Source organism: Panthera onca, chromosome A2 (genome assembly GCF_046562875.1).
Source record: "Panthera onca isolate mPanOnc1 chromosome A2, mPanOnc1 haplotype 2, whole genome shotgun sequence".
Lineage (NCBI taxonomy): Eukaryota > Metazoa > Chordata > Mammalia > Carnivora > Felidae > Panthera > Panthera onca.
This window is the reverse complement of record NC_138340.1, coordinates 40,054,676-40,072,060: the sequence shown is the minus strand read 5'-3', so window position 1 is coordinate 40,072,060 and position 17,385 is coordinate 40,054,676. Positions and strand designations below refer to the sequence as shown.

Below are 17,385 nucleotides of genomic sequence, written 5' to 3'. Positions count from 1 at the left end.
ATGGAAGTGTTAAATGCTGTGCTCCTGCTGAGCTCTGGTTTCATGAGGATGGACTTACCACATTTCCCATGTTGTCTCTCCGTGGTTAATCTCAGCCCAAGAATCTTGGCACATGGTTGCATGGTGTGACACCACATAACATTTTTAGTCAATGAACTTCCTAGCGGGGACATCCTGTTTGGCACCAGTGAGTTCTCCAGTGTTTGTAGAGCTAACTGTCAGTGTCAGCTTTGAAAGTTGTAGCGCTGCGGGACTACCCATTTAGGCTAAAGGTTTGAATGCAGCACATTTTCTTCTGGTTCCCTTGATCTGTTTCCAGAAAGTATACAATATAATAGACAGATTTGCATTCCTCCGAGAGGAGCCGGATCAGGGATTATTTAATTGTTGCCCCACAGAAGACAGATATTTGGGAGGGGGATTTAGAGAGAAGGGACGATTTCAAAGTAACACAACTAGAGAATGTTCAAAGTGAAGTTAAGAAGGTCACTTTCCATTTTGATGGGAGCCCCTTTGCAGTCTTCACATGTACCGATTGGGGTTTTTTTTTAACATTGGGAGGTGGTCCCGGGCCATTTGCATCATGCTAGTGCACCAGTGTCTTCCCCAAATGAATTGAGCTTTCCGCTGCCTTTGTTTGACTGTAGATTATTTATAGAAGTATAATTAACCGAAATGTTGTGAACTGTATAGCAAGGCTGCTTTGTAGTGTAGCTTAGTCATACAAATGCTTGACAAATGTTACTCATGGTGGCAATCATCCAAGTATTGTTGGCACCGCATCTGTAGTCATTTCCATTGCCGCTGCTTAGTTAGACCTGATTGTGTGCAAACCTCCCCAAGTTCCCCTTTGGGTGATGTGATTTACAGTTCTAATCAAAAAGGCCTTGGGGAGCTCAGACTTTTGGTTTCTCTAGTGATTTCCTACTTTGTTAATATTGTTATTTATCATCTCTGGTTCCTTTGCTTGAATTTCAGAATTTAAATGCATTTGTGTATTATTAATGAGCTATTTAAGCCAAAATGGACTTGAAAACGTTCAGAAAAAGGTGGTGGTGTGTTTTAAGGAAAGGTTGGGGCACCTGGCATCCAAGAATTCGTGAGTACATTCAAGTAGGCTTTTCTTGCATACACGGTCTTGGAAAGTGACTTACGTTATGCAGAAGCCCTTACTTGTGGGTAATGGAACATCAGAACCTATAGTTCCTAGGTCAGTCTTTACAAACGATTAAGTGTATATACAGGTGTGATTACTTGAGAATGAAGGTATAAACATTTAGATGAGTAAATGTATTATTAAATGGTTCTGGGAATGCTTACCTTATGATTTAGAATTATCTGGAAGCAGAAGTCCTTATTAGTCAACTAGGATAAAGGCTTTTCTCAAGTGAGATAATATCATCATGAACACCTGGCACTTTGCTATTAGCTGAAGTAATGAACATCTCAAAACTATACCTATGAGAATACTGCCTCAAACCTTCTTATGAATTACTAGGGGACTAAAATACTTTGTTAGGTATACGTTCTTCATGCAGTGAATATGTGCTTTCTTATATTTTCCTTAAATCAGATTGCTTTAATTGAACTGAGAGCTTCTATTTAAATTAAGGGATCCTCACATTAGCCCTTCAATGAGACATTCTGCACCCAGTTTATCTGTCTTATTAATACTATTTCCAAATCCCAGTCTTTAAAGAATGCTTCACCTGACACCTACCTGCATTAAGTTTAAAAGTATACACATATCTTTATGTTGCTGCCAGCAAATTAAGCAAATGCATTCCCATCGTTGTCATTTATGTAAGCAGCACTTGTGCAAATATATTTCCTGTTTCTTCTCATACTTTTTAAACATAGAATTTCTAACATCATTAAAAAATGGTTACATAAATATATTTCAAGATCTGGTTTTTTGCACTAAGTAAATTTTAATGAGTAGAGGGGTATTGCTTCTAGTAATTTCCAATAACTGCGCTTAAGATTTTTTTCCCCCAGAGGATAGAGTGTAAAATGGCTGGAAGGAAGCCTTTAAACAAAAAGAAGCCATGTTAAAGTTAAGGCTCCTAAGAGAGGACAGAAGTGGGTTTGGGAAACTATGTGAAAAGGGCCCAGCATGTGTGAGGAAATCTCTCTCTTCTGGCCTTGTCCAGTTGTGATGAGCAGAAGGGCAGTTTTTTTGTTTTTTTTTTTTAATGTTTATTTATTTTTGACACAGAGGGAGATAGAGCATGAATGGGGGAGGGGCAGAGAGAGAGGGAGACACAGAATCGGAAGCAGGCTCCAGGCTATGAGCCGTCAGCACAGAGCCCGACGCGGGGCTCGAACTCATGGACCGCGAGATTGTGACCTGAGCCAAAGTCGGACGCTCAACCAACTGAGCCACCCAGGCGCCCCGCAAAAGGGCAGTTTTTGTTGAACAGAGATAGAAGGGATGGGGTAACTGGCTAGTAAGAGAGTGATTTGGGAATACTAAAAAGCAACTTAATTTTTGGGCTCCTAAAAGCATCACGGTCACCTGGTGTCTGTTTTAGTCTTCCTCCCCTCAGCGGCTTCCTGAGTTGGAGCTAGACATGTGAGCATGCAGCTAGTGACTGCCCCGTTGACTCCCTTTGCTTTCCTTCTTCGCCCTCAGCGTGGTCCTGTGCCTAAGTCCTGGGTGATGGGAAGTGACGGAAGTGGTGTGTGCCCTGGCCCCGGTGTTTAGAAAGAAGGAGCTTGCCGTCTTAGGCTGCTTGCCCATTGGTTAGGAAATGGTAAAAACCTGGAACAGCTTTCTTAGATGCATAGTTGGAAGTCATATGATGGAGATGATGATGCCTCACCAGTCCTGGATCATTCACTCAGAATAGTAGTGTGGGAGACAAACTTCTGTTTCAGAGAAGCCACTGTATTTTGGGGTCTCTTGGTTAGCAGTTTAGCCTGTCCTTACCTAAATGTGACAGGCAATTCTAAAACCTGAAGAGAGAGCCTTTTAAAGTTTTGTTTTGTTTTGCTTTGTTTTGAACTACGTTAGTATGAACCACTGGAACTGGAAGCAAAATATTCCTCTTTATTGAGCCTAACTTTTTAAGTGAATTTGAAACTAATGGTCTGATAGGGCATGGAACGAGAATTAAAGATTACTTTGCAAGGTAAAAGGTTGACAACCTTTTTTTTTAGAGGTAGCTTAAAATATCTAGATGCTTAAGTTTCTTTAGAAATTGCTCTAAGGTCTGAGAACAAACTGAGGGCTGATGGGGGGTGGGAGGGAGAGGAGGGTGGTGATGGGTATTGAAGAGGGCATCTTTTGGGATGAGCACTGGGTGTTGTATGGAAACCAATTTGACAATAAATTTCATATATTAAAAAAAAAAGAAATCGCTCTAAGGTAAGTAGCAGGCCATGTTTTACATACACTAGCTAGGAACTGAGTACACTTATGTTGTTACTTCTTACTCTTTCTGTAAATCTTGCTTTAAGGTAAGATGCATTTTACTTTGTATATATGATAATAACCGATAATGCTCATATTGTTTTAAAAAAAACTTTTTTTAACGTTTATTCATATTTGAGAGACAGAAGGGAGTGTGAACTGGGGAGGGGCAGAGAGAGAGGGAGACAGAATCCAAAGCAGGTTCCAGGCTCTGAGCTGTCAGCACAGAGCCTGATGCGTGGCTTGAACTTACTGCCTACAAGACCATCACCTGAGCTGAAATTGGATGCTTAACCTACTGAGCCACCCAGGAGCCCCAGAAAATGCTCATGTTTTAAATGTGAGAAAATAGATCCTTGACGATAGCTTGTCTATATTGTAAACATCAGAGGAAAGTTAGAAAGAACTTCAGCCTTATATACTTGCTTACCTTACCAATGTAGACATAAAGGTTTTTTTTTTTTTTTTTTTAACTATTAGCATTCATTAAGTACTTCGCTTTTTTTTAGTCAAGGCAGCCAAATATTGGGTAAGGTGGTTTGTGAAAAGAAATAGCTTTTCTCTGTCCTATCAAAAATTACTGGAAATGGGGGGGGGGGGGAGAATATTGTATTTACAAGTCACTAAAGCTGAAAATGCTTGGAAGTAATTGTTAGTAAGAAAACAACAGATCTATTTGACAAAGCTAATAGTTCTGTACAGTGGGGAAAAGATGGATTACTGACCAAACTGTGCTGGTGCAATTAACTGTTTACCTGGAATTAACCAGAATCCTTAAACATGAAAAAATTGCTTCCAGATGGATTAAAAACTTAAGATTTTAGAAAGGAAACTGTAAATCTTACAGAAAAGATGAGAGGTTTCATGTACATTTCAGGAGTTGGGGAAACTTATCAGAGACTGTCGATCCAGAATCTGGTTTTGTTTTTTTTTTGTTTTTTTTTTAAAGATGGACGTATTTGACTACACGCAAAAAAATAGATAAATCAGTGTCAAAGGATCCCATAAACAAAGTCAGTAGAGATACAGTCAATTTGGAGATATGACTAGGGTTCATATCTATAACAGCAAGTTCTTAAAAATTTGATAAGACAAGCCATCCAATAGAAAAAAGTGGGTGAAATACATTGAATGGTTCATTCAGAGGTTGCCAGCAAACCTATAAAATAATGCTTAAAGTTTAGCAGTTAGAAAAATACTAACCGCAGTAAACAGTGGTATATCATTGTATTAGGTTTCTTTTGCTGTGTAACCAATTACCACAAATTAGAAAGAGTTCAAATTTGACTCATTTTCCATGGCTTAGGACTCGAGTTTGCTAGCTGGGTTCTCTGCTCAGGGTCTTATCAGGGTGTACATAAATATGGCCATCTTCTCTTTTCTTTTTTCATATGTGTTGGTAGCTATGTTCTTTTCTGGACCTCAGGGCTCTTTTCCAGGCTCATTTGATGGTTGGCAGAATTCTGTTCTTGCGTCTGTAGAACTAAGGTCCCAGTGCCCTTACTGGCTGTCAGCTGGAGGCTACTCTCACATCTCACAGCCCCCCACACTCTCCTGCCAAACAGCCTTCTAACAACATGGCATCTTATTTCTTCAAAACCAGCGGTGAGTCTCTGGCTCCAGTCTGTTCTTTAAAGCGACATAATCATGACAGTGACTGTCTGATCACCATTGCCATATTCTTTTGGATAGAAGCAAGTCACAGATTCTGCCCACATTCACTGTGTCTCCTCTTAGAATTCTTCATACTACAGTCACTTCCTATCTGTTAAAATGGAAATGAGTAGGAAAAGCTATGATATTTATCGCTGGGTGGGAGGGATGGGTGTAGAAGGAGAACTTGTATCCAGGGCCATTAAAAAGGAGAGTTGTAGCCTTTAAATAAAGTATTCTTAAAAAACAGATGCACTTTTTAACCCAGTGAATTTACTCTCGGGAATCTCTTTTATAGAAATAAAACCTCCCAGTATCCAAGGATGTGTGGTAAGGACATTTATGCAGTCTTACTAGCAGTGGCAGAAAACTGGAAGCATAGTGGATGCCCATCAGTAGGGGGAGTGGTTGGATAGAGCATACCACACCATGGAATATTCTGCGCCTTTACAAAAATTAGCTAAGTACCAGTTGACTTGGAGAGATTTGCCAGAGTTATTCAGTGAGGTAGGCTAGGTGGAAAAAAAGGATCGAATTCTATGGGTGGGGGAGGGAGGATCATATAAATTCCTTTGTATATGTTTATGTGTCTGTATAGCATTACATGATTATAGAGAAAAATATGACATGATATATACTAGATTTTTAATGTGGGGGAGGCTGTTGTTGAAGATGTAGACAGGGTGAAAGCCAGAGAAGAAAAGACACACTGTTGAAAAGAACCACTGTCTTCCCACAAGTCAAATATGTGTGATGTGGTCCCATTTGTGTGTTATGTAGGTAATACTTTGTGTCTAAAAGATATTAATAGATACTTTGCCCTTAACATTGCCTATTATATGGGAATATTCCTATTCTTTTGTATAGAACTTTCAAAATGGATAATGAATATTTACAGAGTGCTTTATTTAGCCATTATGTTTTCTGTTCTCAAACTGTGTTATCTGAATTTTAAAGTCAATAGCTCTGGCATTTAGATGCCTTGAATACAGGACAGTGTAGCAAAAAGAGGGGACATCCCGGAAGTAAGGAATAAATACTGTTTAGACATTTCTCCTTTATTTAGCTCTACTAGGGTTTGAGCAGATGCACAGCCCTTAATAAAACTGTGAAGCCTAGTTTAAAAGTTCCTTCTATATTTAGAGTTAAATTACTCTTATTTCAGTTTCTATAATCGAAGTTCTAATTTTGACAAATCCTCCGCACTGGGTTTTTTTTTTGCAAAACTGAATGGAGTGTTTCATTTTTAAATGCATTTTTTTCCTAGTGTCTTTTTCTGAAGAAGAGAAATATCAGCTGCGAAAATTTGTCAATAAATCTTACCTACTGGACAAGAGAGCTCTTCGCCAAGTGTACTACAGTTTGATTGATATCCTTCTGGCATATTGCTATGAAACTCGTGTCACTGAAGGAGAGAAGAACGTAAGTGCACACGTGTCTGTGCATGTTGGCATACGTGAGCAGACTAAATCAACTGTAAGGCGTCACTCCTGTGGAGAGTAAGCCCTGTTGGGATGATTTATTTGGGGGATGCTCCTGGCAGAGCTGCACGTGCGTGTTAGTGGTGGGTACCGATGTGAGCACATATTGCTGGCTTGTTCTTTTTTCCTTCTCTCTCTGCGCATCAGTGTCTATCACATGGTGGAGTGGGGCAGTCAAGCTGAGGGTAGAGAAAGGATATCCTGAACGCTCATCTCTTTAGGAGAGGACTTGTTCAAAGAGGGCTGTTTCCATGTGACACTTGACATTGGCAAGAGGTGAACTTTACCATACCCGTTTATATTCTCTGGCCAAGCTGTCCATGAGCAGATGTGAGGTATATCTATTTTACAAAAAAGGGAATCTGAGCATTTTTCTGCGGGTGTCCCTCAATTTATATAGTATGTATGCTTCTGAAAAAATTACATGTAAATTACATTTTGAAAAACCTGAATCCTATCTTTTTTGCTATTTAAAGAAATCTTGTAAAAGTAAAACCTTTTGTAAAGAACATTATTTCTTAAATGGTCTTGTTTTAATAATATAAACATTTTTTGTATCTCTTCTTGATCCACATTTGATTTTATAAATGAAGAGTTTAACGTCTTTCTCACCTATTTCAGTGATCATACATTTAAAAAAGGCTGAAGACTGAAAAAGTCTTTCCAGTCCATGTGCCCCTGCAGCTGTTTATATTTGTACTTGCTCAAGAGTTGTTTTCAAGCTGAGCATATGCTCTCCTTTTTTTTTAAATTATGCAGATAATTCCTATCAGTATAAAAGGAAAATATAGGTATGAAAAAAATGATTAAAATTTCCCATAATCTCAGCCATTAGAAATAGCTACTGTTATAAGGAGATACATCTCTTCATTCAGTTTTTCATTGTGTACGTGTGTATGTGTATTTAAATTGGGTCACGATGTATATTACTTAATCTGCTTTTCTCACCATCACAGCATTAGCATAGTATTAAGATCAGAATTTGATATGTGCCAAATTTTCTGTTGTTAGGATTCTGAAAATTTCAAAGGTGACTCTTGGGATTTGCATTTGACTCCCAAATGAATATTAATGAGTATGTCACGGGCACACTATAGCTGGAAATGGTTTTTGTTTCCGTTCATCGTTTAAGGATACTGTACTTGGAGAAAATATTTTCTTTTACGAGAAAAGTACTTCACATTATTGCTTAAGGAAATGAGTGAGTGTGTTCAGTCATGCCTGATAAAATTGACCATTTTTGATTCTTTTATTTGCATGTTTGATGCTGCGAAGTCTTGCAACTTCAAGACCTTCTCTAGAATGCACTTACTCTCACAAGCCTTCTCTGAAAGGCCGTATTCCGAGCATCTTTTTAAGTGCCACAGTCAGCCCTTCAGCATTATCTTTGAGTCCTTTGGCAGATTACTTACAGAATGTTTGGGTAAGTTAGTTGAGAAGGACAGTAATTGAGCAAACATCACTTTGCTTTAAGTTTTAGTTTCAAAGCCCCTGCTTGTTTGCTCTTATGTTCTGGTACTCTTATCAGTGGAAAAGCTTTACTTTGTGAAATCCCAAGGAAAGTAGGCAGAAACTTGCCTTTGATAGCTTCTGCAAAGCAATTATTTTTCCTCAGCCACAGACGCTTCTTAGTTCTTATGTATGTACTACTGAGACACTGGTTGAGTGAATGGATATATTTACTTTATTTTTGAATGACTTTACCTCGAAAATGACACTGCTCTTTTCTCCAAAACAAATGAAGGTTGAGTCTGCATGGAACATTAGAAAACTGAGTCCCACACTGTGCTGGTTTGAGGTATGATTTTCATTTGCAGTTCTTGCCATTTTGTTTGTTTAGAAAGTTCTTTTTTCTGTCGCCATTAGTTTGTTGTGGGTAATTCAAGCAATTCCTTAACTTTTTTAAAGTGGAAACTTGATTATACAAGTTTTTTCCCCCCATCTTTTTAAATAAAATTCTGATTGCGTTTGTAACTCTTCTAATGAAGCTAGATAGGGTATTGTAGCATTTGGGAGAAGGAGAACAGCGTTTGTAAGTTGGTGAGTATTGGGGCTCAGAGCTCAAAGTTGGGAAGCAAACCTAGGTGATAATTCTACTAGGGGCCATTTCCTGACCATCAAAAGCTGTGCTAATAATAGCCTTTTACATGTATTACCTCTCCTGTTCATTCCTGTCAGTCTGTGAGATAAGTATTACTGCTATGTTACAGATGATGAAGCTTAGATCATAGAGTTTAAATAACTTGTCCAAGGTCCTACAAGTAGTATGGTCAGATCTGATAACTCTTCTAGTATAGTAATCATTGCTTTTATAAATACTTCCCAGTAAATCGTTTTGTAGATCTTATCAAAAATATCAGAGGATGCCATTTTAAAATTTACTGGCTCCGAACAAATTGTTGAATGTAAAAACAGCAGTTCAAAGTAGAAGGGCACCTGATGGCTCAGTCAGTTGAGTGTCCGACTCTTGATTTCAGTTGAGGTCATGATCTCAAAATTCATGAGATCGAGCCCCACGTCGGGCTCTGCGCTGTCAGCGTGCTCCTCCTCACTCACACACACGCTTTCTTTCTCAAAAGAAAGAAACATTTAAAAAAGTTTTTAGGGGTGCCTGTCTGGCTCAGTTGGTAGAGCATGTGACTCTTGAACTTGGGGGGCTGGCATGTAAAATAATAAAAGCTAGCATGTAAAAAAGAAAAAAAGTGTCATTTTACACAACTAACAGTTGCATCATCAATTAAGTCAATTAGTTTTTTTCTTTTCCAGTTTAGGCCCCCTGAGTGGCTCAGTCAGTTGAACATTGGCTCAGGTCTTGATCTCGCCATTTGTGGGTTCTAGCCCCAAGTTGGGCTTTGTCCTGACAGTGTGGAGCCCACTTGAGATTCTCTGTCTCCCTTTCTTTCTCTGTTGTTTCCTCCTCTCTCTCAAAAATAAACATTAAAAAAAAATCCTAGATACAGTACATTGTAAGTTATAAAATCAAGGTTGTTTCATGGCATCACTTTTTTTACAGTTTATTTGTTTTGAGAGAGAAAAAGCATGGGTGCACGGGGCGGGGTGGTGGGGACGGGCAGAGAGAAGAGAGGGAACATCCCAAGGAGGATCCATTCTGTCAGCTCAGATCCTGACAACGACACGGGGCTCAATCTCACGAACCAAAAGATCATGAGCTGAGCCAAACACTCAACTGACTGAGCCACCCAGGCGCCCTTCATGGCATCACTTTGTTTAAATAATAGATAAGATGGGAACAGGAACTGAAACATTCAGCTTTGTTAGAGAATTTTGCTACTCCAGAGAATGTTCCATGGACTAATGGCTTGACCAGCATCTCAGCTGGGAGCTTGTTAGAGAATCTCAGTCCAGACCCACTGAAGCAGAACCTGTAGCAAGATCCCCAGGGATTCGTATCCATGTTAAAGATGGAGGAGCACTGCTCCCTAGACTTCATTTGAGTTCTACTTATTGCCGTGATCAGCATATAACGGAGAAACTGGATTTGGTAATAATGGCATCGATTACTGATGTTGAAAACAAAGTAGTCAGTAACTGCAGAGTTTCATAGTTCTTTTATTAAAATCTACATGAATAAATTCACCTATATATGATTTCATTTTGAAATTTTTATTGATTTTGAGATAACTTAGAATTGCCAGAGCTATTGAGAGCTATGTGAAATTTTTATTAGTTTTTGGTAGAATTTTTTAAGTTTATAGTTCTTTTTAGGTATAAACTGTTCTTTGTGAGATACTCAATATTCTTAATCAGATCTCTCATTTGTTAAGGATTAATATACATGGAAATTTTTCTGCTCCCTTAGTTTTACTTTTATATTTTAAGTTTTATATATGGGTTACATTTTTCATACAGTTTTAATCAAAATCCAATTAAAAAACAATTTTGTGCAAAATTGCCTTCGTCTAGTGTTTTCAGTAAGTTGAATTGCTGATGGTTTCAGTTTGATACTATTCAAGATAAAATACTTTTTTCAAGAAAGCACTTTTCTCTTTGATAAGTGAAAGCAAATTACTGAAATAAATACCATGTTTTTCTCATGCCCTAAACACTAAAAAAGAAGAAAAAGAAAAAGTAGAAGAGGGAGACTGTGAACACACTTCACTAAAGAGTTCTCCATCTTTCATCTACACCATCTTGAGTGGTCCTAAAGGACAAAAACATGAAACATATATCATTTAACAGTGTCTTTTATGTGCATCTGTATTTTGTTAGTACCATGTGTTTTAGATTCATATTTGTAATTCTTAAAGGACTTTTTGAAACTTTCCTGCTGCATATGTGATTTTTAAGGAGCATTTGTGATACCTTGATGAAGTATGAGAAATTACAAGGACTGCAATTAAATATTTTATTGTAAGGTGTACAAAAAGAATCTCATTTCATGGTTTTATATTTCTCTCTTGCATGGCTTTGTGATGATCCGAACTTATAGTTTTTAATTGAGAGTAGTTTCATATTTTGTTGTGTCCTTTTATTTATGTAATATGGAAATGATTACTTATTTAAACTATACTTCACAGACTTGGACTAATGTTCATGAAATCCTGGTGTCTTTTGGAAGAAGAGTTTTATGCTACCCACTTTATCGCCACTTCAAGCTGGTGATGAAAGCTTACAGAGACACTATAAAGATCTTGCAACTAGGTAAGATACTCCTGTGCTTGCAGATTTGAGAGGGAAAAAGTTATGTTTTTAGTCTGTGAGGATGTAGTCATGATTTTTGCTTCTCTATGCATAAATCAGTAATGAAGATCATCAAATCCAATCACTTCTCCCTGCCAAGTATAAAAAGCAATAGTTCGTCTTTGTAGATACACTCTTTTCTGAGAGCTGCTGGGAGGGGCAGTGGAGAAGGTACACAGGATTCCAGACCAGTTCGTATTAAAGTAGAGTGCATCATTTAGTATTTCTTGGAAGCCTGCAGTTTTCTAGGCACTATGCTAGGATTGTGGGTATAATAATAATAAGATCTGTTCCCTGTTTCTATGCAGTTTACAGTTTTGCCAGGGCGACAGATGACAAGTAAACAATTCCATTATAGAGTGAGAAGTGCTCTGCTGGGGGATGTAGTGATCACGGGGAGGGGGCACAGAACCTGGACTTGGGAGGTCAAGAAAGACTTTCCAAACAACAGCACAGCTACTCTGAGGACCTTTGACTATTGCAAATCTAACCTGAAGAGACAAACATTTCCTGGTTTTAAGGATGTGGAAAATTTTGAGCTCTGAAACAAATTCTGAAGTGACTATAACAGTATCGTTGGATTAAGTATGTAATTTCCAAAGTAATGAATTTGAAGGTGGCAGCATCCGTTTGTATGGATTAGTTCTGGCACATTTATTTAAAAGTCACTGTCCATCCTTTATGGTCATTTCTTCTATTCTTCCCTGGGGAGTCTCGTTGTTCCTTGGTCCTTAGGTAAAATACTTCTAGGTGTAGGTTTTCAGACTTGAGGATAAGAAGGAGAAAGTAAGGAAGCTCTTCCCTTTACAGCCACTTGACGTCATTGGCTTGAAAGGAAGAGTCCCATCTCCAACGTTTGTCCCTCCTAGAGGTATTCCTAGGTTTTTCTTTGACTTCTGTGTGACATATCACCTTCTATCCTGGAAGCAGAAAATCAGTTTTGAAGTAGATTCTTTTAAGGTAGACAATAATTATCAAAATGAATTATGGTTAAATGAAAGATACCTTTTTATTAATCCAGTTGGCTTAGGCCATCTGTATTTTATTTCGAAGGATTGTTGCTTGTAAAATTGCAGAGCTACTACCTTTGAAAAAAATCAGTCTTTCTTAACTCATAGGTAGAAAAGAAGCTGCTTTGTCTTTTATGTTATTTCTTCTTGCCCTTTTTTTTTTTTAGACGTTTATTAATTTATTTTTGAGAGACAGAGACAGGGTGAGAGCGGGGAGGGTAGAAAGAGAGGGAGACACAGAATCCAAAGCAGGCTCCAGGCCCTGAGCTGTCAGCACAGAGCCCGACGTGGGGCTCAGACTCACAAACGGTGAGAACACGACTTGAGCCAAAGTCAGATGCTTAACCAGCTGAGCCACCCAGGCACCCCTCTTCTTGACTTTTAAGAGGTTTCTTGAATTGTAAAAAATTACCTTGAAAGATCAACCTACTATAAGTGACTTGAACTTGAGTTACATGTCACAATTAATTTCTTGTTTGTATTAGATGATCTGTGCGTTATTCATAGATTTAAACAATGAGAGTAAATTTGCGATTATCCTGTTACATCATGGTTTCCAGATGGAAAACTGGCAAAAAACCCCATGTGTGTGTGTGGGCGTGCCCTCAGGCACATAGTTGCTACTCTTTATTCTGGGGAGTAATCTAGTTCTCTGAATTTTTATTTGAAAAGTAATCAGTTCTGTGATTGCATAACCAGAAATAAATTTGCTTGTGTCGACTTACGGTAATCGATTACTCTAATAGTTTTAGTAGGTGAGAAGTGAAATTTAGACTTAACTTTACATCTTTATCCATCTGACAAGAAATAGTCTTATCAGCTGTGTCTTGATAGCAACAGAAACCTTAGGTAACACTCTTGAGGTCTGTCTGCTGAAAATGAGTGGGAAGCCTCTATAAACTGTACACAACATGTTCTGTGGCTGATTTGGGTTGTGGTTAGTTAGTTAGTTCTGAGACAGAGCTGGGTTGTCTAGAATTCCCACCATAAGCTATGGGGAACACAAGCTCCGGATGAGGGTTGTAACCTGTGTTTATCCAGGTGGATGGCACAGGGACGCCATTATTGCCATTGAAGAGTCTTGTGTGTTTGGATACCCCGTGATTTCAATGGGGATAGCTCTTCTGTGGCATTGAATGTTTTCCAAAAATGAATTTGTGTCTACTTATAATTCAAAATGCAATCACACTTTTTATTAGAAAGGTCTGTTGAGTGCCTCCATAGTTTGAAAGTAATGAATAACTCTCCAAATAACTCTCCCCCAAAGAAATATTGATCTTAACTGGAATGAGCTTTCAAAACCAATGTAGCAAGGCTTCAGAATCTACAGAAAGTTTCATTATAATGGAATGACTACAATCTGAATTTTTATTTTGTTTTTGTAAGATCTGAATCATGAATTTGCCTTGAGTGACTTCATAGTAGCCTTCCAAGGGATTCTTTACTGGGCCTTTGGCTGTTTTCAAGTTTGTGTTCTTTCTCTTACCCCTTCCCCACCTCTGAAAGACTGTGTACGCTGCTCTCTTGCTGTTGCTGTATGTCTAATCCAAATTCCTTTAAGGGCAGAAAACCTATGTTGTCCTTTTAAGTATTGTTTTAGCGCTTAACGCAGGACTTTGCGCATGGAGTTTCTTTCCCTGGATCAGTACCCTTTGGGCCACATGATCATCCCCCCTTTTTGTTTCTGTCCTGTTTTAAGCAACTTTTACTTCCTCCTCCCTGTTTCATTCTTTAGGATTAAGTAGGTCGAATCCTTGATGGAAGCATTGCTTGGCTGCTGTTACTCACCAGAATTAAATGAAAAAAGAGATGAAAAGAGAACAGCTTTTCTAATATGCCTTGAAATTTTATTCTGTTTAGAAGTGGTATGGTTTAAGTTGATTATATACTTGTTACTATTTATTATTTGTGCTAATATCTACATTTCATTAATCTGTATGATGGCGCTCATCATCTTCTCTGCTCTTGCTGGGCTTTTGGACATATAATGTAACTATTATATGGAAGATGCTGAACACCATGGGAAACAGCTTAGTTTTTTCTCTCAGTTCCCCCTTTGAACTCATTCTGTCTGTTCTTTTATTGTTTCTGGATGGAATATATAACCTATAAATATCATATCACATACACACCTATCTTATATAATAGGTATTCTTTAAATTTTTATGTCACTTTAAATTACAAGAATCTCTTTTAAGTACCTAAAACGTCCTCTTTGAACTTGATTAAAAAAGTAAATCTTCCCTTCCCCATCCCCGGCCTGCCTCAGGTTGGGAAGCCAGCACTGGGGGTGGAAGGGGTGGGGGTCCTCTTTGCTGTTCCAGAGCAAGGTTCCACACAGCTACCACAGGCTGCTCCTTCCTGCCTCTCGCTGGTGGGCTTTTATCAGGTATGAGTCAGTCACCAGTCTTTGTACCCCACAATTTCTAAGGGTGATAGGTTACACTCTCTAGGGGACTCTCTTAAAATTCCCTTTCTCTTGGTTTATGGTGACCAGAAGGTAGTTCCTCCCCTCCGCCATGGAGAGTGGTTGAAACCCCATAACACTGCAGTTTTATCCAAAGAGATTTTCTGGACTTGTTTTCCTTAAACTCCTGGAGGTCACTGTTGGGCTGAGGGGGGTCATAAATCACCAGTTTTTGTTCGTCCCTCTGTAACTTTAGCATAGAGAGGTTAGTATCTCTTTTTAAAATATGGGAATACTTGCTATTTGTTTTGTCCTTTGTGGGGCTCATTGGAAATGAGTCAGAAAGAGTCCTGCCTTTCTATGCTCGTATAGTAATAAAAGCCGCAGCTGCCATATTAACTATTTTCTGTGGGCCAGTGCTAGGCTTCATTCTTCAGGTACCTTATCTCATTTCGTCCATTTTGCAGATAGAAGACAAGCTCAGAGAAGTTCAGTCACTTGCCCAGGGTCACACAGCTATTAGTTGGTAGAGCCTAGACTTGACACCGGGTCTATCTGCCTCAAAGTCTATGGCTTTTGATGTGTTGAAATAGTTATAAATGAAATGGTATGAAGCCTGGGATTTGCTTCAGAATAATCCACAAGGGGTTGGGGGAAAGTGGGCCAGGTGCAGGTGAAACAAGGTTGGCCCTCAGTTGGTAGCTGCTTAAAGTTGAGTGATGTAGTTCACTATCCTGTAGTCTCCATTTGCATGTGATTTTCCTTTATAAAAGATTTTTGTTTTTGTTTTTTAAGTGTGGGTTCTTAACCACTGTGCTTAAATTTATTCACCATTTTATGGAAAACATTGTAATTCTTGATCAGACAGTTGTATACATATTTTTTTTGGCTAATGAAAACATATGTGTGAAATAATCTTTTTTGGTTCTGTGGGTTTTTTTGTTTTTTAAAGACTTTATTTAAAAAAAAAAATTTTTTTTTTTTTTTTGAAAGAGTGCACATATGCAAGTAGGGGAGGGACAGAGAGAGAGGGAGAGAGTACCTTAAGCCGGCTCCATGCTCAGGGTGGAGCCCAACGCCGGGCTCTCTCAGGACAGTGAGATCATGACCTGAGCCCAAATCAAGAGTTGGATGCTTAACTGACTGAGCCACCCAGATGCCCCAAAAGATTTTATTTTTAAGTAATCTTTCCACCCAGCGTGGGATTTGAACTCACAGGCCAGAGATCAACAGTCACATGCTCTACCAACTGAGCCAGCCAGGTGCCCTGGTTCTGTTTTGTTTTTAAGACTATCAGAAACCTACCTTTCTATAAATGTTTGACTTCTGAGGACTCGTAGCCACATGTCAGGCTATAACCCAAGAAACAGCCTTCAGGAGATTAGTTATTGTTGCCACCCAAAAGCTGATTTTGCTTCATATAATCAATAGGCCTATGTATGAGTCATTGTCGGGCTTAATCATCATTTTTTCAGAAATGACTGCCTTACTTAGCCCTTCTGTAAATAGATATAATAGTACATTCTGTGTGAAAGATAAGAAGAACCATAGCACGGGGCTTGGGGCTATTCTTTTTCTTTAAGGAAAGCAATTGTCCAAGAAATTGGGGTATGACAAGTATATTGTGTGAATCCGAGTTCTGATGCAACCTTGAAGATAAATGAGTTTTTAGCATTTGAATTCTCTTTAGCCCAAAGTCTTCTTTTTATTGAGTTGTAACAGTTACCCCCAACTTGAAAACTAAAAGATGAAATCACAAGGATTTTCCCATGTTGACATTTATCTGTATTTAATTTTTATGAGTTCTGTATTACGAAAATTTTATTTTATTACTTTTTTATTTTGAAAGGGAGAGCAAGAGAGTGTGAGTGGGAGAGAGGGGCAGGGGGAGAGAGAGAACGAATTTTAAGCAGACTCCCTGCTTAGCACAGAGTCTGACAGGTGGCTCGATCCCACGACCCTGGGATCATTGCCTGAGCCAAAATCAAGAGTTGGACATTCAACCAACTGAGCCACTCAGGCACCTGTGTTACGGACATTTTAAAGAATTGTTAGACCTTCTAATGTCACTCCTTGAATACCTGATGTAAAACTAGTTTGCAAGTTATTCAACTATTTGTTGAGCCTTCGCTGTGTCAGGGTGCTCAGCTGAGTCTGGAGGTATGCTTGTGAACAGGGGACATGCAAGTCATGAACTCAGGGAGCTTAAGATTCTCATGGGGGGGGGGCGTGGAATTATACAACTATCAGGTTTTTAAAAAATTGCATTTGTAATAAGTAGTTCAGAGGAGAAATACATTAGGTGAAAATAATAAAGCCAGGGAAACAGACTTGCCTTTAAGTTGTCATTTAAGACATGTAACCTCCCGAAGAAGGGAGCCTCTACCTTATTTGACTTTTGATTCTCAGTTCTTACTCCATTTTCCTGTCATTTTTTTTTTTAATTTTTTTTTTAACGTTTATTTATTTTTGAGACAGAGACAGAGCATGAATGGGGGAGGGTCAGAGAGAGGGAGACACAGAATCTGAAGCAGGCTCCAGGCTCTGAGCTGTCAGCACAGAGCCTGACGCAGGGCTCGAACTCACAGACCGCGAGATCATGACCTGAGCCGAAGTCGGCCGCTTAACCAACTGAGCCACCCAGGCGCCCCTCCTGTCATTTTAAAGCACTTGTTAATTGGTTGATGAGTTCATCTATTAATTTATTCATTCAACAGT

The 17,385-nt window shown here is 38.8% G+C and overlaps 1 protein-coding gene across 2 annotated transcripts in view; it reads left to right on the top strand.

The window, feature by feature from the left end:
• Positions 1-17,385, top strand: part of SHQ1 (SHQ1, H/ACA ribonucleoprotein assembly factor) — a 103,961-nt gene that overhangs the window by 27,297 nt on the left and 59,279 nt on the right. For both annotated transcript variants that reach the window (XM_060631561.3, XM_060631563.3), the window contains exons 7-9: positions 6,336-6,490; positions 8,294-8,347; positions 11,088-11,211. In XM_060631561.3, coding sequence (XP_060487544.2) covers positions 6,336-6,490; positions 8,294-8,347; positions 11,088-11,211 — 333 coding nt within the window. The remainder of the gene's footprint in view (positions 1-6,335; positions 6,491-8,293; positions 8,348-11,087; positions 11,212-17,385) is intronic.